The sequence below is a fragment of the Ochlerotatus camptorhynchus genome, unplaced genomic scaffold, assembly GCF_037179485.1.
Source record: "Ochlerotatus camptorhynchus isolate MF236.1 unplaced genomic scaffold, CSIRO-AGI_Acam_v1.1 ptg000094l, whole genome shotgun sequence".
Classification (NCBI taxonomy): domain Eukaryota; kingdom Metazoa; phylum Arthropoda; class Insecta; order Diptera; family Culicidae; genus Ochlerotatus; species Ochlerotatus camptorhynchus.
Genome location: NW_027040584.1, coordinates 2,381,615 through 2,399,791, shown reverse-complemented (window position 1 = coordinate 2,399,791; position 18,177 = coordinate 2,381,615). Strand labels below are relative to the sequence as shown.

Genomic DNA, 18,177 nt, shown 5'->3' with positions numbered 1-18,177 from the left:
TTTCATATTGTGTAGTCCTCTAAGAATGGTCAATTTTTCTCGATGTAACAGTCCTGGTCGTTTACGGCCAGGGGGTTTGGTTACCTGAAGAGAGAAGAACCAAACATGTAACAGTCCTTCTGTCAACTTTCTGCGGCAGACGAAGAAAAACCACGTTCAATGTACCTTTTCGTAGCGATTTTCACTATTTTATTTCTGGAAAACTTTTTTTAAACTGGGAGACAAACTAACGAATGAGGAAAAAATTCCACTCTACAAAAAACTTGCTACTAAGATTTGTTATTGGCTACCACGGTAACAGGTTGCAGTAGTTGACGTCGGGACACCTGCGATGCCCGAGCAGAATCGACGGCAGTGTTGGCAACATTCTCCGGGCCAGGAACCGAGCTGAGGGCTTGTAGCAAAACTGTCGTGCTGACAGGTCTCTTACAGGTTGATTTCGTCGTTTTGATTCCCGTCTGAACCGTGATAGACCTTCTCGATTACACCCCTTGGCCAGCATCCACGATGCATCGATTCGTCCACACGCGATGTCTCCAATTTTGTACTCGTGATACATCCTGTTGTCGGGCCTCTTGCGTCGCCAGATCAGCTCCGGTCGATACACTGCTAACCACCTGCGCCACAAACGATCCGCATAGACCTGAGAATGCTTGTGGGCAGCACGACAGTTCACGTCTCGTTCGTCGAAATCGTGGTCAAACTGGATTGTGTTGTTACGTCCTAGCAGTGGGTCATCCGGAACGTGTGTCAACAGTCTCGTTGGTTTCGCTCTCAGCTCTTGATACTTCTCACAGTGACTTCTTCACCTGCGAGCGAAGCTTCAATATCCGGTGGCGTCCTTTGATGTTGATGATGACGGTCTCCAGTGCCTGATGTGCATTGGAAATGTGATACATACGTTTGAGCAATGGTTGGTGGTTGTCAGGGAGAATAACAGGGTTGCTCAGTTCGAACGGCTTACTATCATCTTGAACACAACCTCGCATGCGGATGATTCCATCGTGTCAGCCTTTATAATTCAGGCTGCACAGCTCTGTATCGAAAGCTTCAGACTGTACCTTCTTGTACCAAACGTTTCTAGCATCTGGCATGTCTCGAAAAGTTATCGTCAACCGCTCAGGTTTTACACATCTCGGCAACACTAACAGCTTTCTCATTTTCAGGTAGTATGCGGTCGATCTGATCAATCTATTGAAGTCAGAGAACCTAGCAATGTCGGGTAAATCAATCAGTTCTTCTTCGAACGCAGCGCAGCACAACAGATCAGCGAAAACATCGATGACAAGTTCGACATGGAAATTCACGAGCTCTGTAGAAGACATCTTCAGCGGTTCTTGATCTGACCACTATTACGATATAGAAAGTCTGGACCTCGAAGCCATTGCTGCATACTGCCAATCAGTCCAGAAATATATCTTGATTACGTTTACCGTCATCTCCGCTTGAAGTACATGTATCATCTGACTTGCTAGAACTCACGTGTGACTTTCTCTCTCGACGATGAACCATGTAGATCACGCAAGCAAAAGCCATATCGCTTGCGCCGCAGAAAGCGTGCAGCTCCACATCAGCGAAAGACGGAATTCCTGGAAAGTAGTACCTTGGCAGTTCCATTCCATCCTCTTTGAAAACAGCACTGCAGTCGCCACAGTTCTTGAAAGATGATCTTCAGTTGAATCGTAATCGGACTGAGCAAGCCTAGTGGATCAAAAATGCCCATCATAAACTTCAACAGTTGCCGCTTTGTTCATCCGAAACGGTTCATCTTGTTTTGGGAAGTTCAACGGAGAGTCGAATTCATCGGACTGCAGGTCCCAACTGATTCCGCGAACACGGACATCGTTCTCCTTCCTGTCGGCTACTATGTCGAGATCAAGTGAATCCAACACGGCTTTGGAGTTCGATGAAAGTTTTACAAACTTGAATCCACCTTATTCGTTTACCTTTATCACACGCTGAATCAGTTCGATGGCCGCTTCTTCGGTGCCAGCACAGTCGAAATAATCGTCTACATAAAAAGGGTTCATGTCTTTGGGTACGAAAGTTACTCCAGGATAACATTTGAATAGTGGCACGAAGCTAGATCCGGCCAGAAGATCGTAGGGCCCTCGTGTTGCTTCAACAGAGGAAGCAGACGCTTCTGTAGACACTCCTTGAGGTAGATATCCCCGTTTACAGTCCCGGTAGTCACGAACGGCCTACTCTGTTTGCCACATGAGTAGATCGATTGCCGAATCATGTATTTCTTAGCCAACTTTGAAACTTTCTGCTTCCTTACTTCCTCCGGAACATCAAACTAGTGCTGGGCGGTGAAGAACAGTAGCCCCGGAAGCTGCCGGAAGTCCACCTTGACGTAAGTATCATCATCCATCGTCAGCATCTGGGTGTACAGTTTCCGGGCCCGTGACTTTCCCATCGTATTCTGCCGTTCGTCACGATTTGGAGCCTTCTGCACTTTGTACGTATGCAGTTCCTCCCGGTCCTTGGCCCTCTGAGCGAAAGACTTGAACAGATTCAACTTTTTGGCCACATCCCTGACCGAAGCATTGGGATTCCACTTAAACGCTTTCACGGCACGCTTGTGATCCTAATGACTAATAGAACATCCATTCTGACCGTATTTCTCCTTCCTTTCGATGCTCAGAGTTGTGTAGCAACTCACCGTTGACTGCACGATTCCGAGTTCTTTTCCGATGTCCCGATGTTAGAGTTGAGGATTTTCCAGGTGCTTGCACAAAATCAATTCACGACGTTGCGATCGGGTGACGCCAACTTTCGAAAAACTGACAGCGATAAAAATACAGTGTAAACAATACACTCTAAACTACTTCTACCCAAATTTTCAAGAAAAAATACCCAATAAGTAATTTTCTACAGCGTTATTTTCCATGATACAATTTGATGTGGGACACCATTTAGTGTTGTCGAACGACGGCTCGCTCAACACCAGGGTACTTTTCTTGCAGTTCTTCCACGTTGAAGTTCTAGATGAATTGTGCCATCGATGGGGACGAAACAGCGCCGAATATCATCACCATCATAAGGGGCCGTCCATAAACTACGTAGACAGTTTAGGGGGGGGGGGGGTTGACAATTATCCTCGGCCCATACAAATTTTAAAATTTTTGTATGGGCAATTGTCTACGCAGGGGGAGGGGGGGGTCAAGAATCCCAAAAAACTGTCTACGTAGTTTATGAACAGGCCCTAACGTACACTTCGGGAAGATCCGTGCGGTTCATACCACGCCACAGAACACGTTGGGAATCTTGATCTTCTCTACGGATGAAGATTTAAGGGATCATTTCCATGATGTCCGCGACGCAAGCAATTTTCTTCATTCTGGCTCGGATCAGGATTGCTATCAGTGCCGGAACGAAAGCAGGACCCTTCAGTAGCAGATCGGTCAGACAAAATCCGTGTGACTTTACTTTGGCATCGCTCACCACACTAAAATGAGGCAGGTACCAATTACCTTATTCATGTAGTCTTCAAGCTTGCGGCGCAAGCAAGCAGCGAAATCAGGATCCAAGTCCATTTTCATCTCGATGATCTGGAGACGATGTAATGCTTGGGGTTTGCTATCCTGGAAGACGAAGCTGTTGTATTTGTAGCTCTGGCCTACTTCGAAAAGTTCACCGCGTCGAGTGATCGTGCGGTTCATGATGTCCAATGCACGCTGATCTTCATCTGCCATTTTCGCCGACTGGCCAGAAATCCCAAAGTCTTCCACCTTGTACATCTGGCTTCACCAAATTTGTAAGCTCGATGTCATCGTTTTCATGGATTGTCCATCCTAGGTGGCAACGAGTCAACTGCAACCCATGCAGCGAGTATTGCACCGTCGCGTTGTTTGATCCCATCAACGGATAAGCATTTTGAATCGCAGCTAGTTTATCGTCATCCAGCATGGGATACAACCGGCTGCACCTTCGCAATATCGAATCTCACCGGAGGTAGCTGCCGAGGGAGTTCACGACGTACCATATTGCTTGCTCCGATGGGCCAGAAATGAGAACCGACCGTTTCATCGACTGCTCCTCCTTGTGCAAAATCCCATTCGTCCATCGATAGGTCATGGGCGTAATCGGCCTTCGCAATTCGATGCCCTCCGTAACAGTAGCATCCATCATTGGCAGCGAAGAACCTTCATCGAAAAGAGCCAGTATCTCCTTTACACCTCTCGGACCATGGTTCACTCGGCTGTCGACAAAAGCAGGCCACTCTCGATGTGTGCCACGCGATCGTCTATTTTATCGGCAGCAACCATTGTGTGGTCCTACTCATTGTTCTTCATCAGCAGTTCTTTCGGTCGATGCGTCGTCGACTTTGGAAAGCAACCGTTTCGTGATGAGTGTGTGAGTGCTGACCACGTTTTGCGTCCATTGCGCCCGTTGGCGTAACTGCCATACAGTGAAACTACTGGAAGCGGCTCCAGTTCTGGTGGAGGAGGCTTTTTGGATAGCGGAAGATAAAGTGTTTATTGTGTTGTACCTTTGTGAGGTTTAAGATGTATTGTATAGTGAGCAAGAATCCTCGGCTCTGTAAATTTAATTCGTTTGAGCCTTATCAAATAAATTAATAAACAATCTCTCGGACCACAAATCTTCACCTTTCCTGCTCGGAACAGTGTATTCATGTTCTTACCGTTGACGTCACGTTCGTACGGTTGTACCTCGAGTCCCTCGCAGATTCGTCGGATTGGACCAATTCGTGGTGATTCTTCTTACAGATCGAACACTTCTTCTCGGATTTACAATTTCTTCTTGCATGGTCCAACTTCAGGCAAATGTAGCATACTTTGCAGGAGTTCGCAGCAGACCGACGTTGAGCAACGGACCAAAGTGAGAATTCGACGAGCACATGGGACACTTCCTGGTTTCTGGATTGATTGTTTCGGCTGATTGTGCATATCATCCTCCAACCAACGAGAGAAAGTGTTTAACTCAATGACGACACCTTCCCTTCATCAAGGCGACCTTGTGCCGAACCCACATCTGTTTGCTGAAAGCAGGTAGTTTTCAAGCCAGGTGGGAAATGAGTTCGGGATTTATCAGGTACCAATTACCGCATTGTAAACGGAACGGGAATATTCGATGTTTCCCTCCTTTACGGTCTCTAGGTTTCTCAGTGCTTCCAGTCGATTTGCCACTACCCATTCGGTGCGACCGAAGTTCAACATTCGTAGAATTTGCTCTACATTTTCAGGAGATGGAAGCAACGATTCTACAGCCTTTTTTGAATCGGCAAGCCAATCAACAACACGTTTACTTGTGGTTGTGTATGCGCTCGATCTGTTCGAAACACTCGATGCACGTCTAGAATCAGACAGCAACTGTATCTTCCTCAGATCACGCTTTCCTCTGTTCCGTTTTCAACGCCAGAATATTTTGAATCCACAATTCATCCACGATCCTGTCTCGTTCAATGGATGGTTGCAGTTCAGCCTCTTCATTGTTCTCCTCCAGTTCCAAGAGCATGATTTGACTGTCAGTTTCGCTGCATCGTGATGAACGAGTTCCATTTGACCGCTCAGATTCGGCATTTCCTTTTCACATACCATGGACAACAGATTTGTTCCCCGGTACCTTTTCCTGGTTATCTACAACTTTTTCTCCACTATTTGAACTCGGATTCTGCTCATGGGGTGGAGTGCGGAACATGTTGCTGTGCTTCGGAATATCGACAGCAAAACTATCCAATCGCTTAGGTATTACACCTCGAATTAATCTACTAGACCGGCCCAGTTGTGTCACCGACGAACCGACGTGACAGATCACAGAAGCTGATGCCAAAAGCTTGCCTAAGACGCCATATTGAAAATAGGTTAAACACCACCGCCATCTACTCATCCGATCACGTCATATCGTGAGCAAGGACACGAACACACGTGAAATGTATATGAGTCTTAGCTTGTGTCTCACCTCGTTTGACAGATCGAATCGCTCATTTGACAAATCTAATTGCGGACAAACGAAACGCTCCAGTGGCATGTCGGTTCGTCGGTGGTTGTGTTTCCATATGAACCGGCTTGCTGTTAACTTTCCGCGACAGACAAACTTCCGTCCTTTTCGTAGCGAATTCCACTATTTTATTTCTGGAAAACTTCCTTTCCTTCAGGAAAAATTTCACCCCGCATAAAACTGGTTACTAAGATTTGTTAGTGATTACCACGGTAACAGCAACAGGTTGCAGTAGTTGACGTCGGCACACCAGTGAAGCTCGAGCAGAATCGACGGCAGTGTTGGCAACACCCGATTCTTCCCTAAATATATGATCGAACCTTATCAAACAATTGTCAATTTATTTGGAACCCGGGAAATGAACTCAAATAGCACCTATCTATTCAAAAAAAATATCAGGGGAACCGAATGCCTGCCCCCCACCCTTTCCTAAACACTTTCAAGAATTATACCGGAATTGAAAAGAAATCTGACGTCACTGGATGCGGTGTTTGTCACCAGCGTTGCCAGGTATGCCGAATTATCGGATTTACAAACTAGATACCGATATACAGATAAGGCTCCTTAGAATACCGATTTTTAAGATTTTAAACCGATTTATACCGTTTTTTAATAATCAAAATTATTATAGCCTGTCCGCGCTCGAATTTCGGAGAAATTTTTTGTGAGAGACTGGCATCTTTTTGAATACCTCATATTTTTTAACCTTCAAAATTCTAAGCAATCATCTCTAAAGATGCCTTATGCTTGATACTCTTTGGACTAACGTTTGCATTTCCTCACCGTTTTTGGCTACCTTGAATCGAGAAATAGTCGATGGCTGTTTCCGGTAGTTGCTAGAGAATCAGCCTTCGCCTCTTGTTCCACCAGTTTTTTCAACTTTCCCGGAACTTCAAGGATGCTATCAGATTTTTATTGCGGATCCACACTAGCTGCAGGCACATTTAAGAAGTTCTGAAACTTCAGAAAAGTTCAGACTTTTGTGTAAGTTTCGATAAATTAAAGACATTTTCAGTCATCGTCGGGTAGACTACGACCTGCTAAACGATGCACTGTCCTCGATCGATTTTGAATTCCTGGATTCTGAGCTGGATCTGGATGAAATCGTTTTTGTTTTAACACGGAAATACGAGACGTCATCGAAGCTAACGTGCCTCTTCAACGTCCTCTATTGAAGCCGCCTTGGTCAAATTCCAGCCTTCGCCAATTGAAGCACCGTAGACGATCTACGCTTCGAAAGTATAGTCGCAATAGGTCTCAACAGCCGTATTCTGTATGCTCGGTACATTGATCGAACGCAAAGGAACTTGCGTGTGCATCCGAAAAATTTCTGGTCGTTTGTTCGTACTTAACGTAAGGAAGATGGATTACCTACATTCATGTACTTTGATGAGCGTTCTGCTAGTTCAGCGTCTAGTAAATGTGAGCTATTTGCCGATCACATCAAGAATGCCTTCTCGAATAAATTGACCTCGCAAACGCAGATCGACGCTGCCCTCAGTTATACTCCGTCGCACAGCTTTGAACTTGGAATTTTTCAAATCACCGAGGAGCACGTCCAAAATGCTCTATGTAAGTTAAAAAAAATCGGTGTCATCTGGTCCTGATGGGATTCCTTCAACCGTACTGAAAAAGTGTTCAAGTGCTCTGCTGAAACCATTAGTAAAACTATTCAACCTCTCGTTTCAAAGGAAAACATTTCCTGCTGGATGGAAAGCTTCATTCCTGTCTCCGATTCACAAAAAGGGGGACAAATGTAATGTTGCCAACTACCTGGGAATTACTTCGTTGAGTGCCTGCCAGTGCTGAGATTTGTCATTGTCATTGACAGACTTTTGCGCGATATTGACAAAATTGTTTTTCACATAGTCAATGATAGACTTGATCCTCAAAAAAAATCTTTGTCAAAATCTCATTCATTTTTTCGTCAATGACAAAGATTCACCTGGTAACAGAAAGGGTAATTTCTTGCATTCTGAGTCACATTATTGTTATCCAAGCTGTTCAGGACGTAGATGCTTGTTCACTTTAATGGCTCCATGTAATTGTTTTCCTCAAGCCATTTAATTTCATTTTAAATTTAGCTAATAAACAAATCAGCACATGTTCGTCACTGACAAAAATGCCACTGACAATTGACATGGTTTGCCTTGACGATGACTGTTAGCTCAAACGAGTGACTAAAGCAGAATTTTGAGTATCACCGTGTATTGTCGAAATTGTGCAGCACTGGTGCCTGCTCTTAACTTTTTGAGATTATCGTTAAATATATTCTCTTTGAGGCTAGCAAGAACTACATATCCTGTTCTCAGCATGGATTCTTCCCGAAACGATCCGTCACTACAAATCTCACACAATTTACTTCACTCTGCATAAGCTCGATGGACGCTGGTACCCAAGTAGATGCCGTGTACACAGATTTCAAAGCTGCATTCGACCGAGTGAACCATGATATCCTACTTGGAAAACTTGAGAAACTTGGACTTTCCTCCGACCTGGTAAACTGGTTTAGATCGTACCTGACTGGAAAGTCTGTAAAAGTAAGGGTCGGCTCTTCATATTCAGATGAATTTTTCATTCCTTCCGGCGTACCGCAAGGAAGTAATCTAGGCCCGCTTCTCTTCTCGTTATTCATAAATGATGTTTCATTTGTTCTGCCACACGGACAGCGAATATTCTATGCAGATGACGTTGAGATATTTATGGTAATCACTTGTATTTATTTATTTATTTTTATTTAATACATCCATCTGACAATAAGTCTTAATGAACCAGAAGCCATAACAAATACTAAATGTATCTGGAGTTAATAATACGTCTCTGGAATTGAGCAGCAGGTTCCCCAAACTCGAACAACTCTTCAACTGTAGAAAACGTGCGAATCATACTCGTAACAGGTTCATGTTGTCCAAAAGAAGAGCGGTGTGAGTCTTGACGCAATAGGAACGTTGAGCGTAGAAATCTGCTTGGCGCACGAAAGTTCAAGCAAGAGAGTAAGTGGGTATAGTCAATTTCACCACTTAATAACTTCGCGACGAATGTTGCCTGTTGAATTTGTCGCCGTCGTTGTAACGTGTCCATGCTTAGCAAGCGACATCTCTCAGCATACGGAAGTAAGTTTAGTGGATCTCTCCAAGGAAGTTGTCTTAATGCTCGACGAATGAATGTTTTTTGGATACGTTCTATTCTGATGTTCCAGGAAAGTTGGTAGGGAGTCCAAACAACAGATGCAGTCTCGATAATCGGACGAACGAGTGAACAGTACAGTGCTTTTAAACAGTACGGATCCGAAAAATCTCTTGAGATTCTTGATATAAAACCAAGCTGACGATTAGCCTTAGTGATTACCATTGAACGGTGTAAGTCAAACGTAAGTTTAGGGTCCAGCATTACACCTAGGTCGCTTACTTGTTCTACTCTTTCTAGTACAAATCCATCAATTGAGTAATCGAATACGATTGGCGTTCTTGTGCGATTAAATGTCATGACCACACATTTTGATATATTGACGGAAAGCTTGTTTAAGCGGCACCAATCAACAAATTGGTCTAACATTGCTTGGAGCTGACGGCAATCCTCGACGTTCTTGACAACAATGTATAGTTTGAGATCATCGGCGTATATGAGCACACAACCACTCGGCAAGAGGAGCGTCACATCGTTGAAGAAGATTGTGAACAGCAATGGTCCTAAATTGCTGCCCTGGGGAACACCGGAGGTTGCAGCAAATGGTGATGAAGTGCACGAACCCAGCTTGACACGAAGTGTTCTGTTGGAAAGATATGATTTCAGCCAATCAACCAAACCATCCGAAATTCCCAGGCGAGACATTTTCCGAAGAAGAATACCATGATCGATGCAATCGAATGCCGCTTTCAGATCGGTATAAACGGTATCTACTTGAGCCCTATTTTCCAAGTGATTTATACATGTTGAGGTGAACTCCAGCAAATTTGATGTAACTGAGCGTCCTGGCATAAATCCATGTTGCGTTGCTGAAATGTAGCTCTTGACATGAAAGAAGATAGCATCGTTCACAATGATCTCGAATAATTTTGAAGCTGCAGATAGACTTGTTATGCCACGATAATTTGTCACGTCACGTTTGTCGCCCTTCTTATGGGCAGGGAACATAAAGGAATGTCTCCATATTTCGGGGAAAACTCCTTGGTGCAACGAAGCGGTAAAGATGCGAGCTAGGGGATCAGCTAAAACAGCAACACAGCGGCAAAAAATGATTGCAGGTACACCATCAGGACCCGGTGAAACAGATTTCTTCAACTTCCTAACAGCTTTAACGACATACATATTGCTAACCACAAATGTACGCAAATCGATGAGACCCTCAGGAACATTGCAAGCCACTCTTTCTACTTCATCTGCGTTGGCGGCTGAATCCGAAAAAACAGAACTGAAGTGGCGGGAAAATAGATCACACGATTTGAGCATAGAAGTAGACTCCAAATCGCCAAAAAATACGGATGAAGGAATATTCGACGATTTTCGCTTGGAGTTCACAAACTTCCAGAAGCTCTTGGGATTTCTACGTAAATTGGTCTGGACACGCAAGACATATGACTTGTATAGGGTTGAATTAAGCTTACGATAGGCGTTGCAAGCGCGATGAATGTTGCGTTTCGTTTCAGAAGTTCGATGTCGGCGAAGTTTACGCTGCCAGGAATTTTTATCGCGTTTCAAAAGCCGCAGGAGAGGAGAACTCCAAGCAGGAGATATAGGAGGTTTTCGTCTTGGAGTGTTATCGGTGAGCCAATTGCAAATTATGTTGCAAAATTGTGCTGCCATATCGTTGACGTCATTTGTTGCCAGAATACTGCTCCAATCACAGCTCATCAGGAACTCGTTGAGCATGACGAAGTCGATTTTTGAGTAGTCGAGCGTATGTCCACCAGTATTGAAGACTGCTTGGAGCGGCAACGGTTATTGGACTGGAGCAAGCGTAATCATCTTGATTTGTGTATAGCCAAATGCAACACGATCTCATTTAGTAGATAGCGTCAACCGTTATATTTCTCAAGCTATCTGGGCAAACTCTCGAACGCATGGATCAGGTGAGGGATCTTGGTGTGATATTGGACCGTGAACTCACTTTCCGGCCGCATTGTGAAGATGTGTAAGTTAAAACTAACAAGCAGCTCGGGTTCATCTTTAAGCTTGCTGATGGATTTCGCGATCCTCTCTGCCTGAAGTCCCTCTACAGTGCCCTAGTACGCTCTATTTTGGAATCTGCCGTAGTAATATGGTGTCCATACAATAGAAACTGGATCGATCGCTTCGAGGCTGTACAGAAAAGTTTGTGCGCTTAGCCCTCCGACACTTACCCTGGCACGACGCACTGAATCTTCCTCCATATGAACATCGCTGTATGCTGCTGGGAATTGATACCCTGGAACAAAGAAGATCGACAATGCAAGCTGTATTCGTGGCTAAGGTGTTGACCAACGATATTGACGCCCCAGATATTCTCGCTGAATTCGACAGTGAGTATGCATAAGGGCGAATACGCGATGATCGATTCTCTTCATCGTTTTTCTCTTTGCATTGCTACAGCTAAGTGAAATAATTTTCTAGAATTTGTTTAATGCAGAGTAGTAACAGGTTGTATTGGCTATCAAAAGCAACAGCAAACGCACCGAGAAACGTTAAATCTAGCGAGTTATTAACAAAAGAGAAAATCGACGAAGAGAATCGATCATCGCGTATAGGCCCTTACGCATACTCACTGTCGAATTGAATATATATATGTTCCAGAACGACCTTTGAGACGACGCAATTTCTTGCATTTAGCTAACCTTCACACTCGTTATGGACAACATGATCCAATCAGATTCATGACACGTCGGTTTAACGAAATCGCCAGCAGATTTGACTTCAATAGTTCTGCCACTACTCTGCAACGCCAACTTAAGGGCAAAGGAAGCGGGGCGCCCGGGAGAACTGTTTTACTAATTTCAAGAAATAGAGCAAGTTTTCTTGGGATAGCCGGGCACACTCATATTTTATGGCATTTACAATTATATCTTATGATCAGGAAAGACAAGCTATTTTGAAATACATCAAATTCTAAGACTGCATCGGGAATCGAACCAACATGGTCTTGCTCTATTTCTGGAACTTATTACCGAATGAGATCAGTCCTTAGATAACAATACTTTTTCGGATAAGAACAGTCAAACGCTTGTGTTCATTCTGCTGTTTTGGATATGTGTATGTAATTGGTTCATTCTTGCGAACGGTTCATCCAAAAAATTCAAATCGGACGTTGTTATGCGGGTGGTCGACTTCCTTTGCCCTTAATGTGCTAACTGGTGTTTTTTTTTTCATGATTCGCCATTATCTATACGATATTGGTTCCTGCCATCTGACGAGTGACCTGTTTGCAGATGCCACCTAAAAATTGTTTTATTGGTTGATTCACTTTAAGAACTTATTTATGTTTTATTTATACCCTGTATACCATATAATACCTTTTGAAAACGATAATGTGTACTGTTTTGTGAAAAGATATGGGATTTTTACGCCTTTTTGAGTCAAATGTGCTATCTCAAAAAGGCTTTTCCCCATCGCATATTTCATGTAGACTTGAAGTCAGATGGAATTATATAGAATAAATAAATAAATAAATATACTTCTGTTAAAATTCGAAAACCCGGGAATTTCAGTAAAGTCCAGCGAACTCCAGTGAACTTAAGGAAACATCCTAAATATTTTGGAAACTTCACAAATCCAAAGAACTTCAGGGAAATTTAATGGTTTTCATGAACTTTAGTGAAGCTCAAAGAACATCAGGACAGATCAATTAATTAATGTCATGAGGGGCTCACGCAAATTTAGGAAACGTAAGGGAAGTTACATGAACATTAGAACATTGTGAGAACATTTTATGGGAAGTTCTATGCTTTTTAATGGCAGTGTCGGTAACTTTTAAAAAATAAAAAAACGGAAAGATCAGAGAACTTCAATGCTGATGTTACAATAAATTCAAGAAAATTTTGAGTGCACTTAAGAGATTTCGTAATCTTCAAGAAAGTCTAGATTATAATCAGGGAAGTTCCGAGCACTTCGAGGATGACCAGAGAACTCCTAACCAGCCCCCAATTTCAGGAAAATTACAAGAACTTTTAAGGAATTTCGAGCAATTACGGAATATTCCTAAGTGAATTCCAGGAATGTTCCGAAAACTTGAGGAAAATTGCGGAGTCTGGATCAATAGAACATCTCCCAGGAATCTCTTTTTTTTCCGGAATTGTCTCCTTGTTTCTTTCGACTGTTCCGACTTTCTTCAGATGTTTCTTCCAATCTACCGTAGGAAGTTTCTGCCAGCGTCTTCAAGAAGTTACTGTCGGTTGCTGAAGGTTTTTCCGAGCTTCTTCTGGCTTTCCCTTGAAATGGCTACTTCTGAAAATTTACTTCCGGCTTCCGAAACTTTTCTGGACATCCGATTTTTTTCCGATAGTTTATTTAAATTTTCGCCACAAGTTTCTCAATTCGTGTCTTGGAAGTTTCCCGGATGTTTTCCAACTTTTCTTAGAACTTTGCTCGAACTTCATCCAGGAGAGCTTCTTTCGTCTTTCTCTGGATGTTTTTTCGGCTTCGTTCAGAAGCTAATTCAAACATTCCCCGGAGTTTTCGTCCGGAATTTTCCGATCATTGTACAAAAGCTAAAATTTTGCTTTGATTAACGGATTTCTCAGTCTTAAAACATTGCAACGAATACGATGTAATCTGCTCGACATTTCAGCCATATGTAGGTTGTGACCTTTTTCAAGTGAAAATATTGTTTGTCATTATTGTCATAATTTTAGTCGTTGTTGTGGCTGATTTTCCATATTTTGGTTTCATTTAATGATATTTAATTGAAAAACCAGTTTGTCACAATTTTGATCACCACTTGAGGACAACGATAATTTTAAAAATTATATTACAAAAAATTAAAGACTATTTTGAGACTGAGAAAGCCGTTAAACAAAGCAATTCCCCTCAAGTCCCAGTCGTCACCATTGTTAAAATTTTGGCTTTCAAAAACGGCAAAAATATAAAATGTTTTAAATAGTAAATACCGATTTTTAATACCTTTGATACCGATAAGCTTTAAAACAATCTGGCAACGCTGGTTGTCACATCGTTAGGGTCGTACACAACCGATCAGACCAACTCAAAGTTGAGTTGGATCATAAAAAGTGGGGTTAAATTTTGTCTCGATTTTCCACAAATTCCAGGGAAATGTGTATTAAGTCTATGAGTACACTCGTAGACTTGACGCTTGAATATGAGGAAATTGTAGGAAAATTTTACGTCTTTTAAGTCTATGACTCGTAGACTGAGTAAATGTTTTCTCGCACAGATGCACAACAATTTACTTGGAAGAGCTCCAAAATTTTCTATAAGTCCTTCAACAGATCACCGACCGGTTCTATAGACAACCTCTGGCGTTGTACTAGAAGTCGTTTGAATGGTTGCTAAAAACGCTGATCACTTCTCTCTGAGCATGCCATAGAAGTTTACCAAAATTTATCTAGATGATTGTTTGTGCGAAGAAATCTTCCGAAAGCTTGTGTGTAATGTCCCTTTCAATATCCCTGAACGTCCTTCTTTGCATTTCCAAGTTGCTAAAATAATTGACTTGAATTAGCCAATCTATTTTGAATTATTACACTGACATTAAGATAATGTTTCGAGTTAGTTCGAACTTTACCGAACTGAATTTAACATAAATATTTGTTTCATTACCTTACTTGTTGGCATATGAATGGCAATATATTTATTAATTTAACCCAAAGAGTTGTACAGACAATCGTCAGTCGTTGTACATACGCCAATCAAATCAAATCGCTGTCGGATGTTCAATAATTAATTAGGTTTCCACCTGTCGGTGGTTAAACTCTATCAAACACAATTGCTGCATCCTGTTTTATAGCGAAAAATGGATTGGCTCGGAAAAACAATCACAACAAATGGCAAATTCAAGTGCTTCCGAATGCAGGCGTCGAGGGGTAACTAATTCGTGTTGTAAACAAAGCAATAAATGTTGACACGCGGTGTCAACTTGTTTTACAGCCACCACTAAGTGCTACACGGTGCTGCGGCCGTGGGTTTCATCAAATTACAAAACCCTATCAAGATCGCCAGAATCCAAATTAAGCCATTGCAACCCACTCGACTCAAGAGCTTGCATACCGAACCAGATTTTCCCACACACACAAAAAAAAAAGACACTTACCTGAATGACTCCAGTTCCTGTAGTCCTTCCCACAGAGTATGGACCACTCGAAGTCGAGCTCGTTGTACGATGCCATAATCGCTGACACCCACGCCGGCCGCGGCAAATTCTTGTGCGGTTCAGAAAAAAATGGGGATAATCTATCTAATGCAATTCAATTCGTGTTTTACTTTTTATCGATTGCGCCTTTTTCTACCATGCAAATTTCAATTGGTGATCTTCTTCAACTCCGTTTTGATCCACTTTGACACTAACAGAACACGCACACACTTACGCTTGAACAGACACCGGCTATCGATTTTTTATTTTTTCCAAACAAAACAAGTATCAGTCAGTGACCGATAATTGCCCAAACACTTTTGCTTCTCACTTTTTTTTTCCTAGGCTGAGCACCTTTTTTTTCATCTGCTGTCGAACGGATTTCAATCAAAATTTAGATGAATTTCTTGCTCTTTTTTTGTTTTTGTTTCGTCTGCCGACACAATTTCTAGGTTAAAAGCAGCCTCCAAATTCTTCGCCAATATTGACTCACGATCAAATCGCGATCGTCCATTGGTAATGGATCATTTACCGATTCGGTTTCATGCTCTCAGTGCCGGCGTATAGTTTCACTTTCAAAATTGAATTGATATATAAAAAAAAAAACTTTTCTTCTGACCCGCCGTTTTCGCCGGCTCTTTCCTGATTGGCAATTCACTTCACCTGCTATAGTTCGGAAACGGTGCAGACGAATCACAATTGAAAATTCATAAACCGTCGAGAGCCGAGGCTGACGAAGTCACGCACTGATCTCGTTTCGAATTTTTCGTCGGTGACTTAAAATGGCCTTCCTCAGTGGAGGACCGTTGATTTGACCAATCTCTGAACCGATGACGACGCCATGCTCACAGTTCACACATATGGTCGAAGTTTTTTAATCCAACCAGCACTAATTGTCCCTGTCTACTTACTACACCTCTCCACGAAAGAAGCCATTTCCTTCCAACTGGCGTTCGGTGAAAGGATCTGTCAAATCGGAGGTGCCTCCCCGGTCAAAGGTCACCCTTGCCTAATTTGTCTGCCAAAATTCGCACTTATGACGCAATCTCCCGTCGTCTGTCACAGTTGAGCGCACTCGAATCAACACACAAGAAAGCCACTAACACACAGCTCGATTCGTCCGGCTTCACGGTGCCGGAATCCGTTCCCTGAAGATCTCCGCAATCTGCAAAAAAAAAACCAAACGAAAACCTGTTTACTACCAGCGAAAACGAAGAACACCCGCTCAAGAACAACACAAACAGCGACGACACGACGACGTACCTTACGTCGGTTCATTGATCACCGAACCGGGTCCGCACCGATGCATGCGATAAAAATGCTCGATCCTCCCCGATCTAGAAAAGGGCAAGTCCGACCGAGGTCTCACCGCAGCATCTTTTTTTTTTATCCGTTCAGTACAAAAGCAAAAGCACGATCAAAATTCCGATCATCCAAGAAAGACGCGCGCGCGAGCACGAAACAAAAGATCGTTTCAACACTAGAAGAGATGCAATCCGAACGAGCGAAAGACGATTGGCATCGTAAGCAGGTTGCGCTGCGACTGATTAGACTTTAGCTAGACGACGGCCGTCGGTGGGAAATAACAACAAAATGCGTAGGATCTCACCCACCCGAACAGTGACGGTGAGTGACCGAGCAGTTATCATCGCACCGCGTGCCGGTTGCCGAATTGGGTGGTTGGTGGGTGATCGTATAGGCAACTCACGCTCGCCATCGTCTTGAATCGCTACCACCCAATTATTGAAAGGAAAAATGCAAAGAGAGGGGCGAGAGCGAATGCAATGCACGTTGAACACGGTCGATTAGACTAACTGAAATTTGAGTTTCGTTCACGCAAATTCGCTTAGGCTGTGTTCCATTTGGTGAATTTTCACTCAAATTTGACAGATAGAAAATTTTCAAATTCAAAAATTCAACCTGCTATTCCAGCAGACTTATTTCTGAGCGACAAGGAATCAATTTTGACAAACACCTTCTCGAAAATCGAACGATCAACAACAGAGGGATTTTCGAACATTATAATTTTTTTTTTAATTTAAGTGAAAATTCACCAAATGGAACACAGCCTTAGACTGAGTAAAAAAAATTAATATGAGGAAATTTGAGAGAGGTTTCACTTAGTCTCTTTGTTTAAAATTAATTCGTAAGCAAGGGGTATTCAACTCTGCACACCTTAATTTATGCCGAGTGATTGAGTTGTGCAGAAAACTATGCCAAGCGTTGAGCCGAACGTGCCTATCAAGGACAATCAAAGTATGCCTATCAAGGTGTCAATATTCCATGAGTTTGGCAACCCCGAAATTTTTGACTTTTATGATTATGTTTACAATCTCAATTTCTCTGATGAATCATGGCAAACATTCACCTTCATTCTCATTAGAGCGTTAGCGGGTTGAGAGTTGGAAGAGGAACTGGAAACCATCAAACCAATACGGTGATCATGCAAATTAAACCCGTCCACAATATTCCAGCTCGCTGTGTTTTTGAATTCTTGATGCCTTGCAGCTGTATAGAAATAAAGGAGAAATCCGATCGATGATGAATGAAATCCCTCCCGACTAAAGTAAACCCATAACTCGAACGGGCGATAGTTCAATCTCATGCAAGGAGCAACACCGTCGAACCAGTTTTAAATCATCTGATCGACTCAGAAGAGCGTGTCCTCAAAAATATAATCCAAGTCCACCGTTCAAGCCTACCAAACAACGATCTGTTTTAGTTGTGGTACCTTCCCTGCACCGATGAAAACTATCAAATATCTCCCCCTGAATATCTGTCATGCTTCGAAAATAGGATTCTCGTTCACCGCAGACTTGAGCGGAAACGCTTTATCTGGCGCCTGTAGGTCTGTATAGAACTCGAGAAGTTTCCGCCCAATCTACTCAGCTCCACACAGATGACAAACGTGGGCGATTCACGATTCACGATAGCAG

At 42.8% G+C, this 18,177-nt stretch overlaps 1 protein-coding gene across 1 annotated transcript in view; it reads right to left on the bottom strand.

Annotated features, from left to right (window-relative positions):
- centrocortin (cerebellar degeneration-related protein 2-like) overlaps positions 1-16,701 on the bottom strand; it is a 420,769-nt gene extending 404,068 nt beyond the window's left edge. The window contains exons 1-2 of the mRNA XM_065218869.1: positions 16,505-16,701; positions 15,203-16,406 (exon numbers count right to left, since the gene is read on the bottom strand). Of these exons, the coding sequence (XP_065074941.1) occupies positions 15,203-15,278 (76 nt within the window). The 5' untranslated portion in view covers positions 15,279-16,406; positions 16,505-16,701. The remainder of the gene's footprint in view (positions 1-15,202; positions 16,407-16,504) is intronic.
- Positions 16,702-18,177: the final 1,476 nt, after the last annotated feature.